This window comes from Zea mays, chromosome 10 (genome assembly GCF_902167145.1).
Source record: "Zea mays cultivar B73 chromosome 10, Zm-B73-REFERENCE-NAM-5.0, whole genome shotgun sequence".
Lineage (NCBI taxonomy): Eukaryota > Viridiplantae > Streptophyta > Magnoliopsida > Poales > Poaceae > Zea > Zea mays.
Genome location: NC_050105.1, coordinates 137,604,539 through 137,619,154, shown reverse-complemented (window position 1 = coordinate 137,619,154; position 14,616 = coordinate 137,604,539). Strand labels below are relative to the sequence as shown.

The window sequence follows — 14,616 nt, the reverse complement described above, 5'->3', positions numbered from 1 at the left end:
GCGCCAGACCATCTCTCCCCCACATGTCGGTCGACCATCCTCCTCCACCGCCCTCTGCTCTCGACCCCGCTGCAAGCCAGGTCCGACGACAGCAGGCCTACCAAAACTATATTTAAAATCGAACTACTCTCTAAGTATTAGAAACTGTTGAAGACTTTCGGTACCCTAAATACGGGGTACCCACTCCTGTTGGGTCAAGATGGGACCTCTATGGCTACCCGTAGCCATGGGAGAACGAGCGACCTACCCCAACTCACAGCCTAGGACCGTTTGGCAGATCCGCTGGCCATCGGGCCGGTGTCACCATAGGCTCGTTGGTGAGGTTGCTCGGTAACTGCAACCTAGGACTGGACCCCGTGGGACGGTCTCGAGCCCCCACGTGTGCCATCTGGACCTTCTGCCACGGGAGGTCCAGCGCCACCACGTGTCCGGGCTATTACGGAAGGCACCCGGACCTCCACAAGTGTCTTCTGGACCCTCAGCCAGGGGAGATCCAGAGCTGCCACGTCTGCATATGCTCCCAGGCACTACTCTCCGTCCAGGTCAGAGGGCGGTGTTGTAGCCTATGGCGCATCACAGAAGTTTCCAGACGTCGTTTGACGTGGGCCTCTGATATGGGACCGTCCGCATTAAATATGAGCAGGATACATCTCTATTCACACTATTAACAGTTTTAACATCCGGCATGTTTTAACTTTTTATAGCTCACATCTTATAACCGTTTTTTGTGACAATCTCATTGCCTACCTTAGCTTTTTTTTTCCACGACCACAGACGCCTAGTTGTCTAGAAATGTGTGTATATATAAACACAAGAAAAAAATTGTGCCAGGGATCATTCCTCGCCGAGTGCCGCGTGGCGAAGGCGTTGGCGAACGCGACGGCAACATGCGTCGCGGCATGGATGAATGAATTACAATGATGTGTCAACAAATACCGCCCGCTCTTTCTAAAAAAGAGAAAGGAAGGAGCGAACAAATATCGCCCGGCTGGTGTAAAGCTGCTGTGCACCATGTGTCACGTCTCGTTTATATTCCAGTCCAGGAGGCACCTGCGAACTGAGCCTCTTATCAGTGACGGCACAGATGGCGGTTCAAAAGCTGCAGATATTTCCACTTCCAGGTGCGAAGACTGCTGTTTGGGCGAGTAGAGCAGACTCAATATTTCACTGCTTAATCTAATCTCTATTTTAAATTTTACTCTATAAACAATATAATCTATAGAACACAATAGTTCTTTTCATGACTTTACATCGTCTAGTTAAGGACATTGTTTGATTTGATGATTAAAGTATCACATTTTACATAACTTTTATGTCTAAGGTTAGTTTTTTAATTCGGACGACTAAACTTAATTAAAGTGTGGCACAGTTAGCCACGAACCAAACAGTTCTTAAAACAGTTCTTAAGAATAGCGCGAAACCCCTCGAGCTAGCACGCTGATCTCTAGCTAGGATAAGGCTTCCGAGTCCTGCAGGACCATCCTCTGCACCGGGCATCCCGTTCCACGCGAACCTCCGGACGACACCGCCTCCCGCGACCGGTACCGGTACCGGCGCCGCCGCTAAAGAACAGTTCAAAACGAAAAAAAAGCCGAAGGTAACACGGAAAGATGTTCGAAGAGTAGGAAAACCACGTCGGAGGAGACGCTATTTTTGAACTCCATCCACAGTTCACACCCCGGGGACGGGGAGTAGTAGCTGCCTTTATCCGTTATTCCAAAAGACGGCAAACAAAGACAGTGTGGGAGGGAGGAGGACAGGCACAGGCTACTGCTGGGTGGGATCTGCTTCTATCTATCTATATAAAGGCAGGGCCACCCTCGCTCCGATGCCCACACGCACACTTGAGCTTGCTCCGCTGCTCTCCTCTGCCACGATAAGCCCGTGACCGTGGAGGGAAGGGAACAGAGCGAGCGAGAGAGGATGCACGGCGCGACGACGACGAGGAAGCTCATGTGGGGGACCAGCCCGGCGGCGGCTGGGTCGGACAGGCCCGACGACCACGACGTCGTCATCGTGCTCGCCTCGCTGCTCTGCGCGCTCATCGCCGTCCTCGGCGTCGGCCTCGTGGCGCGGTGCGCGTGCGGCGGGCGCGGGCCCCGCGCGCAGCAGGCTGCTGCTGCTGCTGCGGCGGCGGCGGCCAACAGAGGCGTCAAGAAGTCAGTGCTCCGCAGGATCCCCACCGTGCCGTACGTCGCACCCGCCGCCGCCGCTTGCGGCAGCAGCAGCAGAAGCGAAGGGGACGCGGACGCGGAGGCGGTGGAGTGCGCCATCTGCCTGGCGGAGTTCGAGGAGGGCGAGCCCACGCGCGTGCTGCCCCAGTGCGGCCACGCCTTCCACGCCGCCTGCGTCGACGAGTGGCTGCGCGGCCACTCGTCCTGCCCCTCCTGCCGCCGGCTCCTGTCCCACCAGCTGCCGCCCGGAGAGCGGTGCCGCCGCTGCGGCGCGCGGCCCCACGACGCCGGCGCCGCTGGGCCCGCGTGGAAGCCGACCTACTACAGCGCCATGCCGCCGTTCCTGGCGTAGGCAGCAGAGCAAGTCTCCGGTCCGAAAAGCAAATCTCACAGCTACTAAATTTCTCGTCTGCTCCATAGATTTTCAGTAGTGCTTGCCTGTGGTTGGTTGGTAGTGATCTGGGATTTGCGGGATCAATCCACGGCTTACAGTCGTTTGTTGCAGCTGAAACACTGCAGTCTGCAGCATACTAGTACCGTCCGTACCGGCTCTGACTGTACAGTTTGTAAATACTCGAGTAATTAACATCGTCGCCGCAGCATTAATTGTGTTCTGGGTAAATCATGCAATCAGATCTCAGCTAGCTCGCCTGGGACGTGAATGCGAAAGCGAATGTGAATCCCAAGAAATGTATTTTGCGTGACCTGACCTGACTGCTCCGAATGCATGATGCTTATCTCCTTACTGCTCCACATCAGAATGGCGGCCGGTGTGGCGTGCCTTCATCTTAGATTCTTTTTTTACTACGTCGCCCTCGTCGATCGCCGATTCCTAAAGGAATATGTCATCGCCACCCGCTCTAAACTTCTCCTTTTGAACGCAGGTTTTTTTTCTTTGCTTCCAGGTTTTCCTGTACAAAATGAATTGCCGTAACATTCCTGTATTTCTCTTGTATGTATGGTTCCGTTATCCGGAAAGCTCACGTGTATGCTCTTAAAAAAATCGTTGGCCGGGTACCACGCACGTGGCCATATATCTAGTAGTGTTAATAGGACGAACGCATCAACCCTACTCTACTGGCCTACGTGGTGCACAGTATAACACATCAGGTAAAATAAGAGATTTTTTAATGTAGATGATACTGTTTAGAAAATGAATTTTAAAATAGAGAATGAGATAAAGAATATGATACGACAACCGCTGGAAATGGTTTTAGCTAGAGATAACAAAAAGCACCCAATACCCGATTGGTAAAAACCATATTAGGCAGTGGCGGATCTAGAAATCTTCGAGAGCCTAAACAATGACAATATTCATACTGTAAATATATAGTCTTACTCAACTTTTACACGGTTTAACTATATTTTACTACTTGCTGCATGTGTATAGGTCCATTAGCGCTAATGGAGGAGCCTGGACAAGAGCCCATGCTTACCCCTACATAGGGCCACCATTGCTAACCATTGCTATTAGGGTACATGTGTATAATAAATTTTGATACTCATGTGTATTTTATTGTGTCATTTATTATACCCATGATGAATTATTTTAGCATCTTTCATGCTGGTACAAAGATAATATATTATTTTAGCGTCTTTTAAATCAAAATTTTGTATTTGATACTTACTTTTGGGATTTAAATGATCATGTCTATTATAATGTTAGTAAGTATGGATATAACGTAATTTTATATCCATGATGGATAATAGATATGTTTATGAGGTTTTTTTTCCTCTAGTGGGTATATGTATAACTTTATGTGGACTTTAAGTACCTTATCCACTGCCATCCCATAGTCTTAGCACACCACATGACGGGGACCCTTTGGCGGTTGGCGCCGTGATTCCAATAAGGGGCCGTTTGTTTCCATGGAAATGAAACTCATTCCATGAATAACATTCTAGATATTAGATTCCTAAAGAAAGTAATTCCTTAGAATTTGATTCAATTCAATTTTTTTGTTTGGATGCTAATGAAATTATTTCCATGAATCAAATTCAATATCCTGTTTGGGTAGTTATATATGGAATTTACATATTTGGAGGGAAGTAACCACATCAACTTGTACACATTACATGTTAACTTGTACACAACGAAATACACATGTTCCTTGCTACGCGCATGTGCCTTGATGAGTCATATACATGTGCAATAAACATTTGATCCTTGATACATATTCCTTAGCATTTGTTTCTGACCAGCTACATCTCTCTCTATCATCTCAGAGGGATCCATAAAATGTCTAGGTCTTTTCCGATAATAATAGTCCGCAATCATACCCATGACAGTTGTAACAAATAATGATGCTACTCTCTGCCTCTTCTTCCTACGCTTCTCTCTCATTTCCTCCAAATTTGTTCTAACCAATTCTAAGTTGTTGTGAGGCACCTACAGCAGGTAAACCATACATCATAAGCACACTTGAACAAACATGCATATACAGTTTGTAAGATTGAATGCACAACTGTTTGAAAGAAACATGGAGAAACTCAAGGCTCAATAATGTACTGGCAAAGAAATGTGGAATATGAAAAAATTACTAGTAAGAAAAGGCAAAAACTTTTTGAAGTAAACAGTTGTCTGAAATTTCACAATTCTGAACTCTCAAATACCATAATTTCGCAATTCTGCTTGTTTCATAGGAGGCCATGATTTCACTCTCCATGGTTTTGTTCCAACTTTCAATAGAAGACGCCTATTGTTTAGCGGGGGATTCCAGAAGGCCAAGTCCTACCGACATTTCAATTTTCAAATATCTTAAAATGAAGAATCTACCAAAATATGGAATAAACAAGACATACATTATGGATCTACTAACTCAAGCTATGTTTCATCTGGAAGCAAAGTGATCTTATATCTGGCTACATTGTTTAACAACAAAATATGTGCACAGTTCTGCAGTTGCAGTTCTACCATTTTTAGCGCAAATGCCAGTAAAAAGAAGACAAACATAGTTGTTGTGATGCATCTACAGCAGCTGTTGTTGTGAGGCATCTACAGCAGCAGTCCTACAGGGAAGAACAAGCCGCACGCATGGGGAGTCAGGCATCGGGGTGGTGGTGGCCAGGTGGTACCCTGCCGGCGGCCCGTTGACGCGCGAGCGGAAGAGACAACACACAGATGCAGAGGGCACATGAGTAGGGGACAGGAGGAACCGATGTCCTGTACCGCTGCCGCGGCTGTTCGTTCACCGATCAGGCGGCGCGGCGCGCGTACGGCCGCAGGCTATGGGTCGCTCGCATCGTGTCGCGCAGCATGGACATGGATGGGACGAAAGGTGAACATGCTCTTACCTATTTTTGGATCGGAGAAGAAGGCCTCGACGAACAGCTGATGCAGCTCTTCCGTCGACCGCAGGAATCACAGATGCAGCCGATGCAGCTCGGGGACGAGACAGTCCGAGGAGGAGACGGCGCGGGCGTGTAGCGCAGCGCTTGGGAGGAGACAGCGATTGAGGAGAGGAATCTGTTTCCTCGTTTTACAGTAGGAAAGTTTTGCAGGCTTCCGATTCCAGCCCAAGAAATAGATGGAAAGTTAGTTTCCAATTCTATAACTTGCCAAACAGGCCAGCCCAAGAATTAAATTTCAATTCAACCCAATTCCAATCAAACAAACGGGTCCTAAGCGAAATCCAGAACCGTCGGACCGCGGACACGGCGGCGACGCAGGCTTTGCGAGCACCGTAGAAAACCGGAAACGCGCAGTTGTGAAACGTGAATAATGTGTTTGGCGATGGTTCCCACAGGGAATCGGTTATCACCATGACATGACAAAGTGTGCAAAGTGTGCGTTCTCTGTCGCGTGGTAGCTTGGTACGGCGATCTCCTCGGCGTAGCTTGGCACGCTGCTCCTCTCTGCCGGCTGCAGCCGCCGCGGAGCCAAGCCTGATCCAGTGATCCTGGCTGGCTCTTGCTAGCTTGCCGTCGTTGCACTGCGGCAGCATGATTGGTCCCTCTTGGCATCTTCGGACCGGGAACGTATCTGGTGTTCAAAGGGGTACGGTGCTCATGTGCACATTTTAAATCTGGTGCATCCATCTTACATCTAACAGCAGCACCAATTTTGTGAAGCACCCCTTCCACCTTCCTCCCCTGGTGGAAGGGGTTCTTCGTAAAATTAGCTGGTGCCGTTGAATGCAAGATGGATGCACCAGATTTAAAATGTGCACATGAGCACCGTACCCCTTTGAGCACTAGATACGTTCCCCTTCGGACCAGGGCACTGGGCACGTGGACGAAGCAAGCAACACCCCCCGGGGACCGGGGTCCAACGCTGTGTGATTGGGTGGGCGCACACGCGCATCAGTAATTTGGGCCCCAGTCAACAGTTTCCTTGCCATCGCTTGGAGGAGTGCAAGTCAGCACAAAGGGCAAAAAGGAACGCAGAAGAATTCTTGCGGGTAGCGGGAGAGCACTCACGCACAAAGCACAGGCCGACCTAATAATCCCTGCAATGAGTGAGACACGTTGGGAAGTGTGAAAGGTCAGTAGTTTATTTTTTTTGAAAGGGAAAGGTCAGTAGTTTAGAAGACTCTCTGGAGTCTGGAGCAATTCAAGCCTCGAGTATCATTGTTGACTTGTGTGCATGATCAAAATAAGACGAACACGGTTGCTTAGTGTTCATCGGCGTGGCGTGACTGTGGTGGTAGGCAGGCAACTTGTTTTCAGTAATCCGCAGTGGCAATCGATCTGCAAACAGTAGTCAGCACCATCCCATGCCGACTTTGCATCCACAGGTCAACGGAACACGCTGTGGAACGGAATGGCGGCAGTTCGCCATGCTGGCTAGAGAAAAAACTGTTATTTTAGCCCTTCTAACGTAGGCTCTCTGCTATTATATGACCCCTGTTTATAATTTGTGGGCCTATTTATGTCTATAATTTGTGGGCCTAAAGGTAAAATAGAGAAGTCTACAACTGACAGTGACAAAATAGCAAATTCTCCCTCGGACACCAGAGGCAGCGTGGTCAATCTGTCTTTCGCTACTGCCTGTTTGCGTTTCGCTGGCGGAGCGGTGACCGCAAACTTATAAGACTATCCGCAGCCGTTCCCCCTATATTTTTCCCCCTAAATCTTACTATGCAGCCACGTCAGCAAGATTCCCTCCCCTAAATTTACTCGTTCCGCAACCGTTCCCCCTAAATATTCCCCTACATATCCCTCTACTCATTAAATATACATTTCCCTACAACTAACATAACTAACTTGTTTTTTCATTTTATTTCTTTTTTCAACACGTTGTCATTACTACATGAAACTTGGTTCACAAATTTTTTTAAATTATTACTCTTAATTAAGACATACTTAGTACATAATAAAATATTACAATATTTAATTGTAATCCATCTTACAAAATAGAGAGGTACAATAAATGAACCTCACCGGTATTCGGAATTGTTCCATTCATTTGTGCATGAACTTCTCTGAACCACACTTACTTTCGAAGACAAACCTTTCAGTCGTACGCTGCAAGGCACGACTATCTTACGATGCAAGACATCATTGCCTTTCATACGAAGCCACGGATGGCTTTCAACGGAAGCCATCTTCCCTCCCCCCCAACCTTTCCTCTCCCCTATATATATTCAATGAACCTCTACCATATTCTTCACCCATAGTACTCAGTGAATCAAGTTATCGAAAGTTCGTTATGTCTCCTAGCCATACGGAAGATGAGTTTGCTTCGAGTGATTCGAGTGATAGTGAGGATGAAACTCTTTTGCTTGTCAACCTACTAACCCTAAACATTGCGGCGCAGCACCTTCACCGCCGACGGTCCGGTCTACCCCGCCGTGTCATTCACAGAGATCATTTCGCTGGAGAAAACCTCATCCAACATCACTACTTCGCCGCTAACCCAGTGTATCCACCGCATGTGTTTCGTAGAAGGTGCGCACTTCATACATTAGTCTTATGTCATCATTTGTTCAAGTTTTGACAAATACGCAATACCATTTATATAGGTTCCGCATGAGTAGGCCTTTGTTTCTCCGCATTCTGCAAGGTCTTCAACAACACGATATTTACTTTACACAACGAGTTGACGCAACTGGTATGCCCGGACTAGGACCATTACAAAAAGTATGTGCGGCCATGCGGATACTTGCTTATGGCTTACCTTCAGATGCGGTAGACGAGTATATTCAAATTGGGGAATCAACGGCTAGGGAATGCCTTCATCATTTTTGTCGCGCAATCATTGATTGTTTTAGTGCTTGGTATTTACGCACTCCAACTCAAGATGACATTAATCGCATCATGCATAATAGTGAGTCGCGGGGTTTTCCTGGCATGTTGGGATCCATCGATTGCATGCACTGGGAGTGGAGGAACTGTCCAACGGCATGGCGAGGTCAATTTTGTGGTAGAAATGGTAGGGCATCCATGATACTTGAAGCTGTTGCAACGTATGATCTATGGATTTGGCATGCATTTTTTGGCATGCCTGGGACAAACAATGACGTGAACGTGCTCCACCGTTCCCCCGTCTTTGACCCAATCACTACTGGTCGAATGCCCCCTGTCAATTACACAGTTAATGGTAATGCGTACAACTTCGGTTATTACCTCGCTGATGGTATTTACCCAAACTGGCCTACTTTTGTGAAAGCAATCCGACACCCATACGAGGAAAAGAAAGTCTACTTCACTCAGATGCAGGAAAGTTGCCGAAAGGATATTGAGCGTGCTTTTGGAGTACTTCAAGCCCGGTGGGCGGTGCTCCGTGGACCAGCTTATGGTTGGGATCGTAATCGTTTGACAGAGATAATGACGGCTTGCATCATCATGCATAACATGATCGTTGAAGACGAAGGCCCATTTGCTGCAAACATTGATTTCGGAGACAACTCTTCAAGGATTGATTCATCTCAAATAATAGCGGAAGGACGTGCCGAATGGGTTATTAACCACTTCGATCTACGTCGCCAAGATAGATCGTGCTCCCTTCAAAATGATCTTGTCGAGCACTTATGGAGTCGCCGTGGAAGTATGTAATACTTGAGTGTCGTAGCAGCTGAGTTCGTACTTACTATCACTACTTGTTATGTGTTCTCGTCTAAGTTTGTATTCGAATAAATAAGCTACGTTTCGCAAATTTGCCAAACAGCCTTGTACATTTTAGTTCACATACTAAGTTTTATTGTACCACACACAACGGAACATAAGAAATCATGTTTTCTTGAACAATTTATAACATACCATTCGATTGTCAATAATATTGTTCAAACATTTATGACATCCAAGCTCATTATTGTCTAATACAACAGCAAACAACTTAAGATACAGTGGTTCGACCAAACAAATACGGTTCCGCATATTACAAATTCGTAAACGAAGTAACCTAAAATTGTCTCAACAAGTGTGAATAGCACAGGCGCACAGCGTACACAACCTTTCATCATTGCTCAAAAGTAAATATGAACTGCTGCAATTTTTTTTTCTGTTCCTTCATGACAACCCAAACTTCAGGATCTACATCTTCTTCGTTTGTCGACAACAGCATCTGCAAACGTTGTTCTGCCGATTTGAGTTCTTCTAGTTTGAGTTCCCTTTGTCTTATGCTTAACTTTTGGGCTTCCAAGTCCAATCTCTTCTTTTGTATCTCCCTATCTTCTTCAGTGGTCTTTTCTTTTTTCCCCCTTTTCAATGGACCTCTGTATTTGTTTCTCAGTAATTTCTTGTAATCGGCTTAAGTACTCCGGGGACGAAGATGAACCAGCTTTCTTTCTCTCAGCTTTACTGAAATCACGGCCACGGGGCCTTTTTCCTGAGAGTCCAGCGGATCCACTGTCAGTCTCCGGTGTTTGCACTGATGGACACCCCGACGAAGGAATTGATCTTGCATGTAATCCTCTAAAAGAGTGTCCTTGACATATGCTCTCCCATTTGGGTTCCCCCTTCAGTTGATGCCAGCAGTGCATATAATGAAATGGTTTGCCCTCCTCATGAGCGAACAATGTGGCTGCCTTCGATGTCTGCAAAGTTCGAATTCATTGTACAATTAGTTGCAGCAGAGACATATGTAGTTGATATAATCATCGTTTCATTAGTCGTACCTTATCGTCATCACTTAGACCACTTTGTTTTTCTCGTAGAACTCTCGCGTAGTATCCAGAGAATTTACTGACATCAGCCCTTATCTTGTCCCATCGGCTACTGAGTGCTCTGTTAAGTCGACAAGGAAATTCCCCCCTTTGTTCATTGTACCTTTTTTCAATTCTGGCCCAGAGACCCTCCCTCCTTTGCCCAGTATTCACAATGGGGTCACTACTTATTTGCAACCAAGTAGTACAAAGGAGTCTGTCTTCTGGGGCTGTAAAGTTTTGTTCCTTAGATTTCTTTTGTTTTTGAACTGGAGGTGCATTTTTCTCAGGACTATTGATGTCCTGAACACTGTGTTCAGCATCTGACTCCAAGTTTACAGGCATTTGTGGTATAGTATTAGAACCCTGCAACGGTGTACTTGATAGTGAAGGTGGATATGAATCCGTGTATGGACTCATTCCCACCGAGCCAAGAGGGTTCCTCACAAAATTCATGTAGTGATTCCAATATAGTGCAGATTGGGAAGCAGGGATCATGGTTGATTGGGAACTAGTGTTCCCTGCCTGAATTGGCGCCCACATTGTAGTTGGACCTTGACCAGGACTAGGAAAATTAATGTTTCCCATCATGTTGCAATCGACTGGATTCTGCTGCATGTAACCTGTTGGCCATAAGGGTGGTGGTGGAGGAAATTGCTGGGCATTTGACGGATTCGACATCGCCTGCGACGATGTCGCAATGCTGGCAGGGTCCATGCTAGGATATGTGGAGATGGCACACATTTAGTCTTTTGAAACACATTGTAGCCAATCGACAAATCGAGGTACGTTAAACTTAAGACAAAGCATATAAAGACACTCAAATAATAGAACCATAATTTCATCAACTTATTAAGGACTAGCATCAGAACATTTAAGAGTCATCACAGTTCGCAGACGACAACGTTCTGGACATCATACTAACTTAAGCGGACGAGGTAGCATGGAGAATTAGACATACATGACACGACTAGTTAGACAACATGACAACTACGAGAACCCCACTAGTGGGTTGTTCAAAAGCAAATCCTGCTTGTACATCTCGAGTACAGTCAACTAATAAATATTCCAATAGCTATTACGAGTTGACCTATCTGAGTCGCTGAAGTACCACTCGTCACTCACATCCGGGCAGTAGAACTCCTCTTCGTCGACAGATGGTTCAGTATCTGTTGGAGGGGTCGAAGGAGATGTCGGTTGAACACTTATGTCATCCCCCTCGTACTTAGCAATTTCAGGAAAAGCTTGGACTTTTGCCTCTAAGGCATCTTGGTGAAGCAAATCAAGTTTTTCTTTCATGGCAAAGAGGGTTCTAGCTAATATCTCTTCGTCATGCATGTGGTCTAATGCATGATCTACTAATCCACGAAGGGATTTTGTGGCATCCTCGGCACAGTCGACAAGTACTTTAACCAAAGACTTCATGGTGTCTTCTTTCGAGGATGCCATTCGTAACTGTGCTGCAAAGAATAATAAATGAACAAACACTACGATTTCCTTATGAACCAAACAGGCGGAACGAATTCAGAACAGGCCAACATATTTATCAATGATGTTGCATGCAACAAGTAAAGATTTCAATTGTACTAGTCATATTCAACCATGGAACATAACATAATTATATTAGTATAAGACTGGAATTGTTATGACAGGTAAGGCCAACTTATGGGAATTAGGAATACCATAAATCTGACAAGTTCGATATATTGTTGTATCATGTGCTCATGGACTAGAAATAGAAGCAATGCACTCATTGTCCAGCACTAACAGATGTTTGATGTCAGTCTTGTATAAAACAGTTAAGGAAATAAATAACAAACACTGCACTCCATGTAAGAAACAAACAATGCTTTAATGCGAGGGTTGAACAAAACATTGTAGGATACAAAAAACAAGGTATGTACTCCATGGAAGCACAAACATAATGAACATAATAAATAACTGTCTGCTCAAACCATATCTTGCAAAAGAAAACTTAATGTTAATGGGAAGATATGCACAATACTACAACACAATTAATTTAGGGTTATACACAATACTACAACAGAAATAAAGAAGTTGTTGTATGAATATAGAAACCTACTATATGAAGGTGGACAATTGTTTAGTTTCGTCCACTCGTATACAAGGGTGACAAAGAAATTGGGGGGTAGTACAGCAACACAATGAGGGTTCCCATAGACCTCACACTATGAATGAACTTGAGGCATACTAAGTTCAGAAGTAATGCCCCCTCTGATTATGTCAATGAGAGTTTTGGAACGCATAATAAACAATGAACATTACACTGAGTTGGTTGAATTAACACATTGTTGGGCACCCAACTATTATCACTCTACTACATTTTATAAAATGACCTGTTGTTGTGGACAGTGGTCATCCTAAATTAATTGGAGACGACTAGAGTTGAAGCCAGTATGCAAGCAACTTCGTAGTTTAGGGATTACAAATTTATGGCAGGTGAAAAACCTGACGCCCGAATTGTAAGCACAACCAAAATTAGTTGGACCAAGTTTGAAATACATTAACCGGGTCAGTACCTTAGAAGTGTGAAACCCTAATAGGCAGACCAGATCCGCGGAAATGAGTGAACTGGGGATTCATCGGTTGTTTGCGGATGAAATATCTTACGGTTCAAAGGATAACTGGATTGCCGTATTAAAAAGATGTTGAAAGATGTGCGGAAGAGTAACATAATCATTACGGGTCCAAGGGCGTACCTCAAGATCCGAAGATTTGGGCGGTAATAAGACGATTCGAACTGCTGGATTGGGGATCCGATGCTGGAGTCGATGGTCGGACGGTGAAAGCAACCAAGCAGTGGCGACGAACCTGGAGGGAGCCGGATTTGCGCCCTCTTCGTCTTCGGTCTTGAACGGAGCACCTTGCTGACCACCTCGGCTTCGTCGTCCACAGCTCCGACGCGGACCGGCTCCCTAGCGCGCCCGAATCGCCGTCGCCTCGTCGCGAATCGCCGAAACGCAGTCGCCTCGAACAGGAGAGAAGACGACCGCGAAGCTTCCGGTCCGTGCCGCGGGCGGATTCTTCCGCGCGAAGAAGTGGAGGGGGAGTGCACAGTGACGCCCTGCATCTGGCGTGAGAGAGAAGAGGGCGGCGGCGAGGGGAGGCGGATAGCGGCGACCGCTGCGGCGGTAAGGGGTGAACAGTACCCCCTATAGCGTGCACAGTGATAGGGGAGGGGGTGCGAAGGGGGAGCGCTGCAGATAGTCTAATACCGCGATCGAAGTGGCAACTGTGCCTGTGTGTCATGATGGTGCGTGTTATCTCCCTACCCGGCACGATCGGTCAGTGGCTGGCTGGCTGCTAGTCCAACGTCACCGAACCGGAAAACCAACACAGGCAGAAGGTTACCTGGCCGTTAATTTTTTTTGGGTCAGGTACGCAAGTTGGCACTGTGGCAAGTGATCTAGGCAATAAATTCCAGCCTGTCGGGTGGCCTCGATCACCTCGATCACGACCAAAGTTGCGTGAAAAAAAAATCTAGACCACTGGACAGTGGACACTTAGGGCATGTTTGGGATTGCAATTTTAAAATATTATAGTTTTGATATACTTTAGTTTACAATTGTAAATGACACAAATACTACGTTATTATTTTACCACAGTAAAACCATAGTATTGCTCAAAACCATGATCTGTTTGGTTTTATTAGAAAAACAAAGTATATGTAGAGAGAAGAGAAGAAAATTGAGGTCCTAACTGAAGTTTCGAAAACTTCAAAAATACCACGGTTTTGGGTACACCATGTTATTTAAACTATGTTTTGCCTGTACAAACCAAACAATTTTTGAGTTACAATACTATAGTATCATCAAATACCATAGTATTGTTTCAAAACTCCAAACATACTACACTTCCAAACAGGGCCTTATACACTATTAGTCATTTCGATAATTAATGACGATGACATCATGATGACTTTTCGGATTCATATAAATGATTTTTATTTCTCTAAGTGTGGAAATTGTTTTGGTTTTTAAAGGATAAATGACAAGTTTTGGATGCCCTTAGTTTAAGATTTTTTTCTTCAATTGTACTAAAAAGGATATGAACTAATATATTGACCTATGTGAGTCTAGTAAATTTATTGTGGTGTACACTAGTTATTTTCAGATGTAGTTAACTTAGATAAAGCCTAAAAGTAGTTTGGCTAGTTGGGGGTTATGTCCATTCTATCTCCATTTCCCATTCTAACATCTAAAGAAAACCATTCGAAGTGTAAGAAAGAGCAAATAAGCACTTAATTAGCAGCCTTATTGGCGCAGTGAGAAACTAGTGTGCACTCAAGGGAGAGTAGTGTACTCTGGCTCCGAGCGGCAGGGTCCTGCCTCCACGGG

The 14,616-nt window shown here is 45.5% G+C and overlaps 3 protein-coding genes and 1 long non-coding RNA gene across 4 annotated transcripts; 2 read left to right on the top strand and 2 right to left on the bottom strand.

Annotated features, from left to right (window-relative positions):
* Window positions 1–1,649: 1,649 nt before the first annotated feature.
* On the top strand, window positions 1,650–2,788 carry LOC103641925 (RING-H2 finger protein ATL74). Its single transcript, XM_008665231.4, has one exon. The coding sequence runs from the start codon at window positions 1,924–1,926 to the stop codon at window positions 2,524–2,526; it is 603 nt and encodes a 200-aa protein (XP_008663453.1). The 5' UTR covers window positions 1,650–1,923; the 3' UTR covers window positions 2,527–2,788.
* A 1,364-nt stretch (window positions 2,789–4,152) lies between these two features.
* On the bottom strand, window positions 4,153–5,715 carry LOC103641924 (uncharacterized). The gene is made up of 2 exons (XR_560567.3): window positions 5,469–5,715; window positions 4,153–4,563 (listed from the first exon to the last, which is right to left on the bottom strand). It is a non-coding gene; the product is annotated as an uncharacterized lncRNA (long non-coding RNA).
* Window positions 5,716–7,465: 1,750 nt separating this feature from the next.
* Window positions 7,466–9,677, top strand: LOC103641922 (protein ALP1-like). The gene is made up of 2 exons (XM_008665229.3): window positions 7,466–8,063; window positions 8,138–9,677. The coding sequence occupies exons 1-2, from the start codon at window positions 7,546–7,548 to the stop codon at window positions 9,168–9,170; spliced, it is 1,551 nt and encodes a 516-aa protein (XP_008663451.2). The 5' UTR covers window positions 7,466–7,545; the 3' UTR covers window positions 9,171–9,677.
* A 106-nt stretch (window positions 9,678–9,783) lies between these two features.
* On the bottom strand, window positions 9,784–10,945 carry LOC103641923 (uncharacterized). The gene is made up of 2 exons (XM_008665230.3): window positions 10,232–10,945; window positions 9,784–10,150 (listed from the first exon to the last, which is right to left on the bottom strand). The coding sequence occupies exons 1-2, from the start codon at window positions 10,937–10,939 to the stop codon at window positions 9,791–9,793; spliced, it is 1,068 nt and encodes a 355-aa protein (XP_008663452.2). The 5' UTR covers window positions 10,940–10,945; the 3' UTR covers window positions 9,784–9,790.
* Window positions 10,946–14,616: the final 3,671 nt, after the last annotated feature.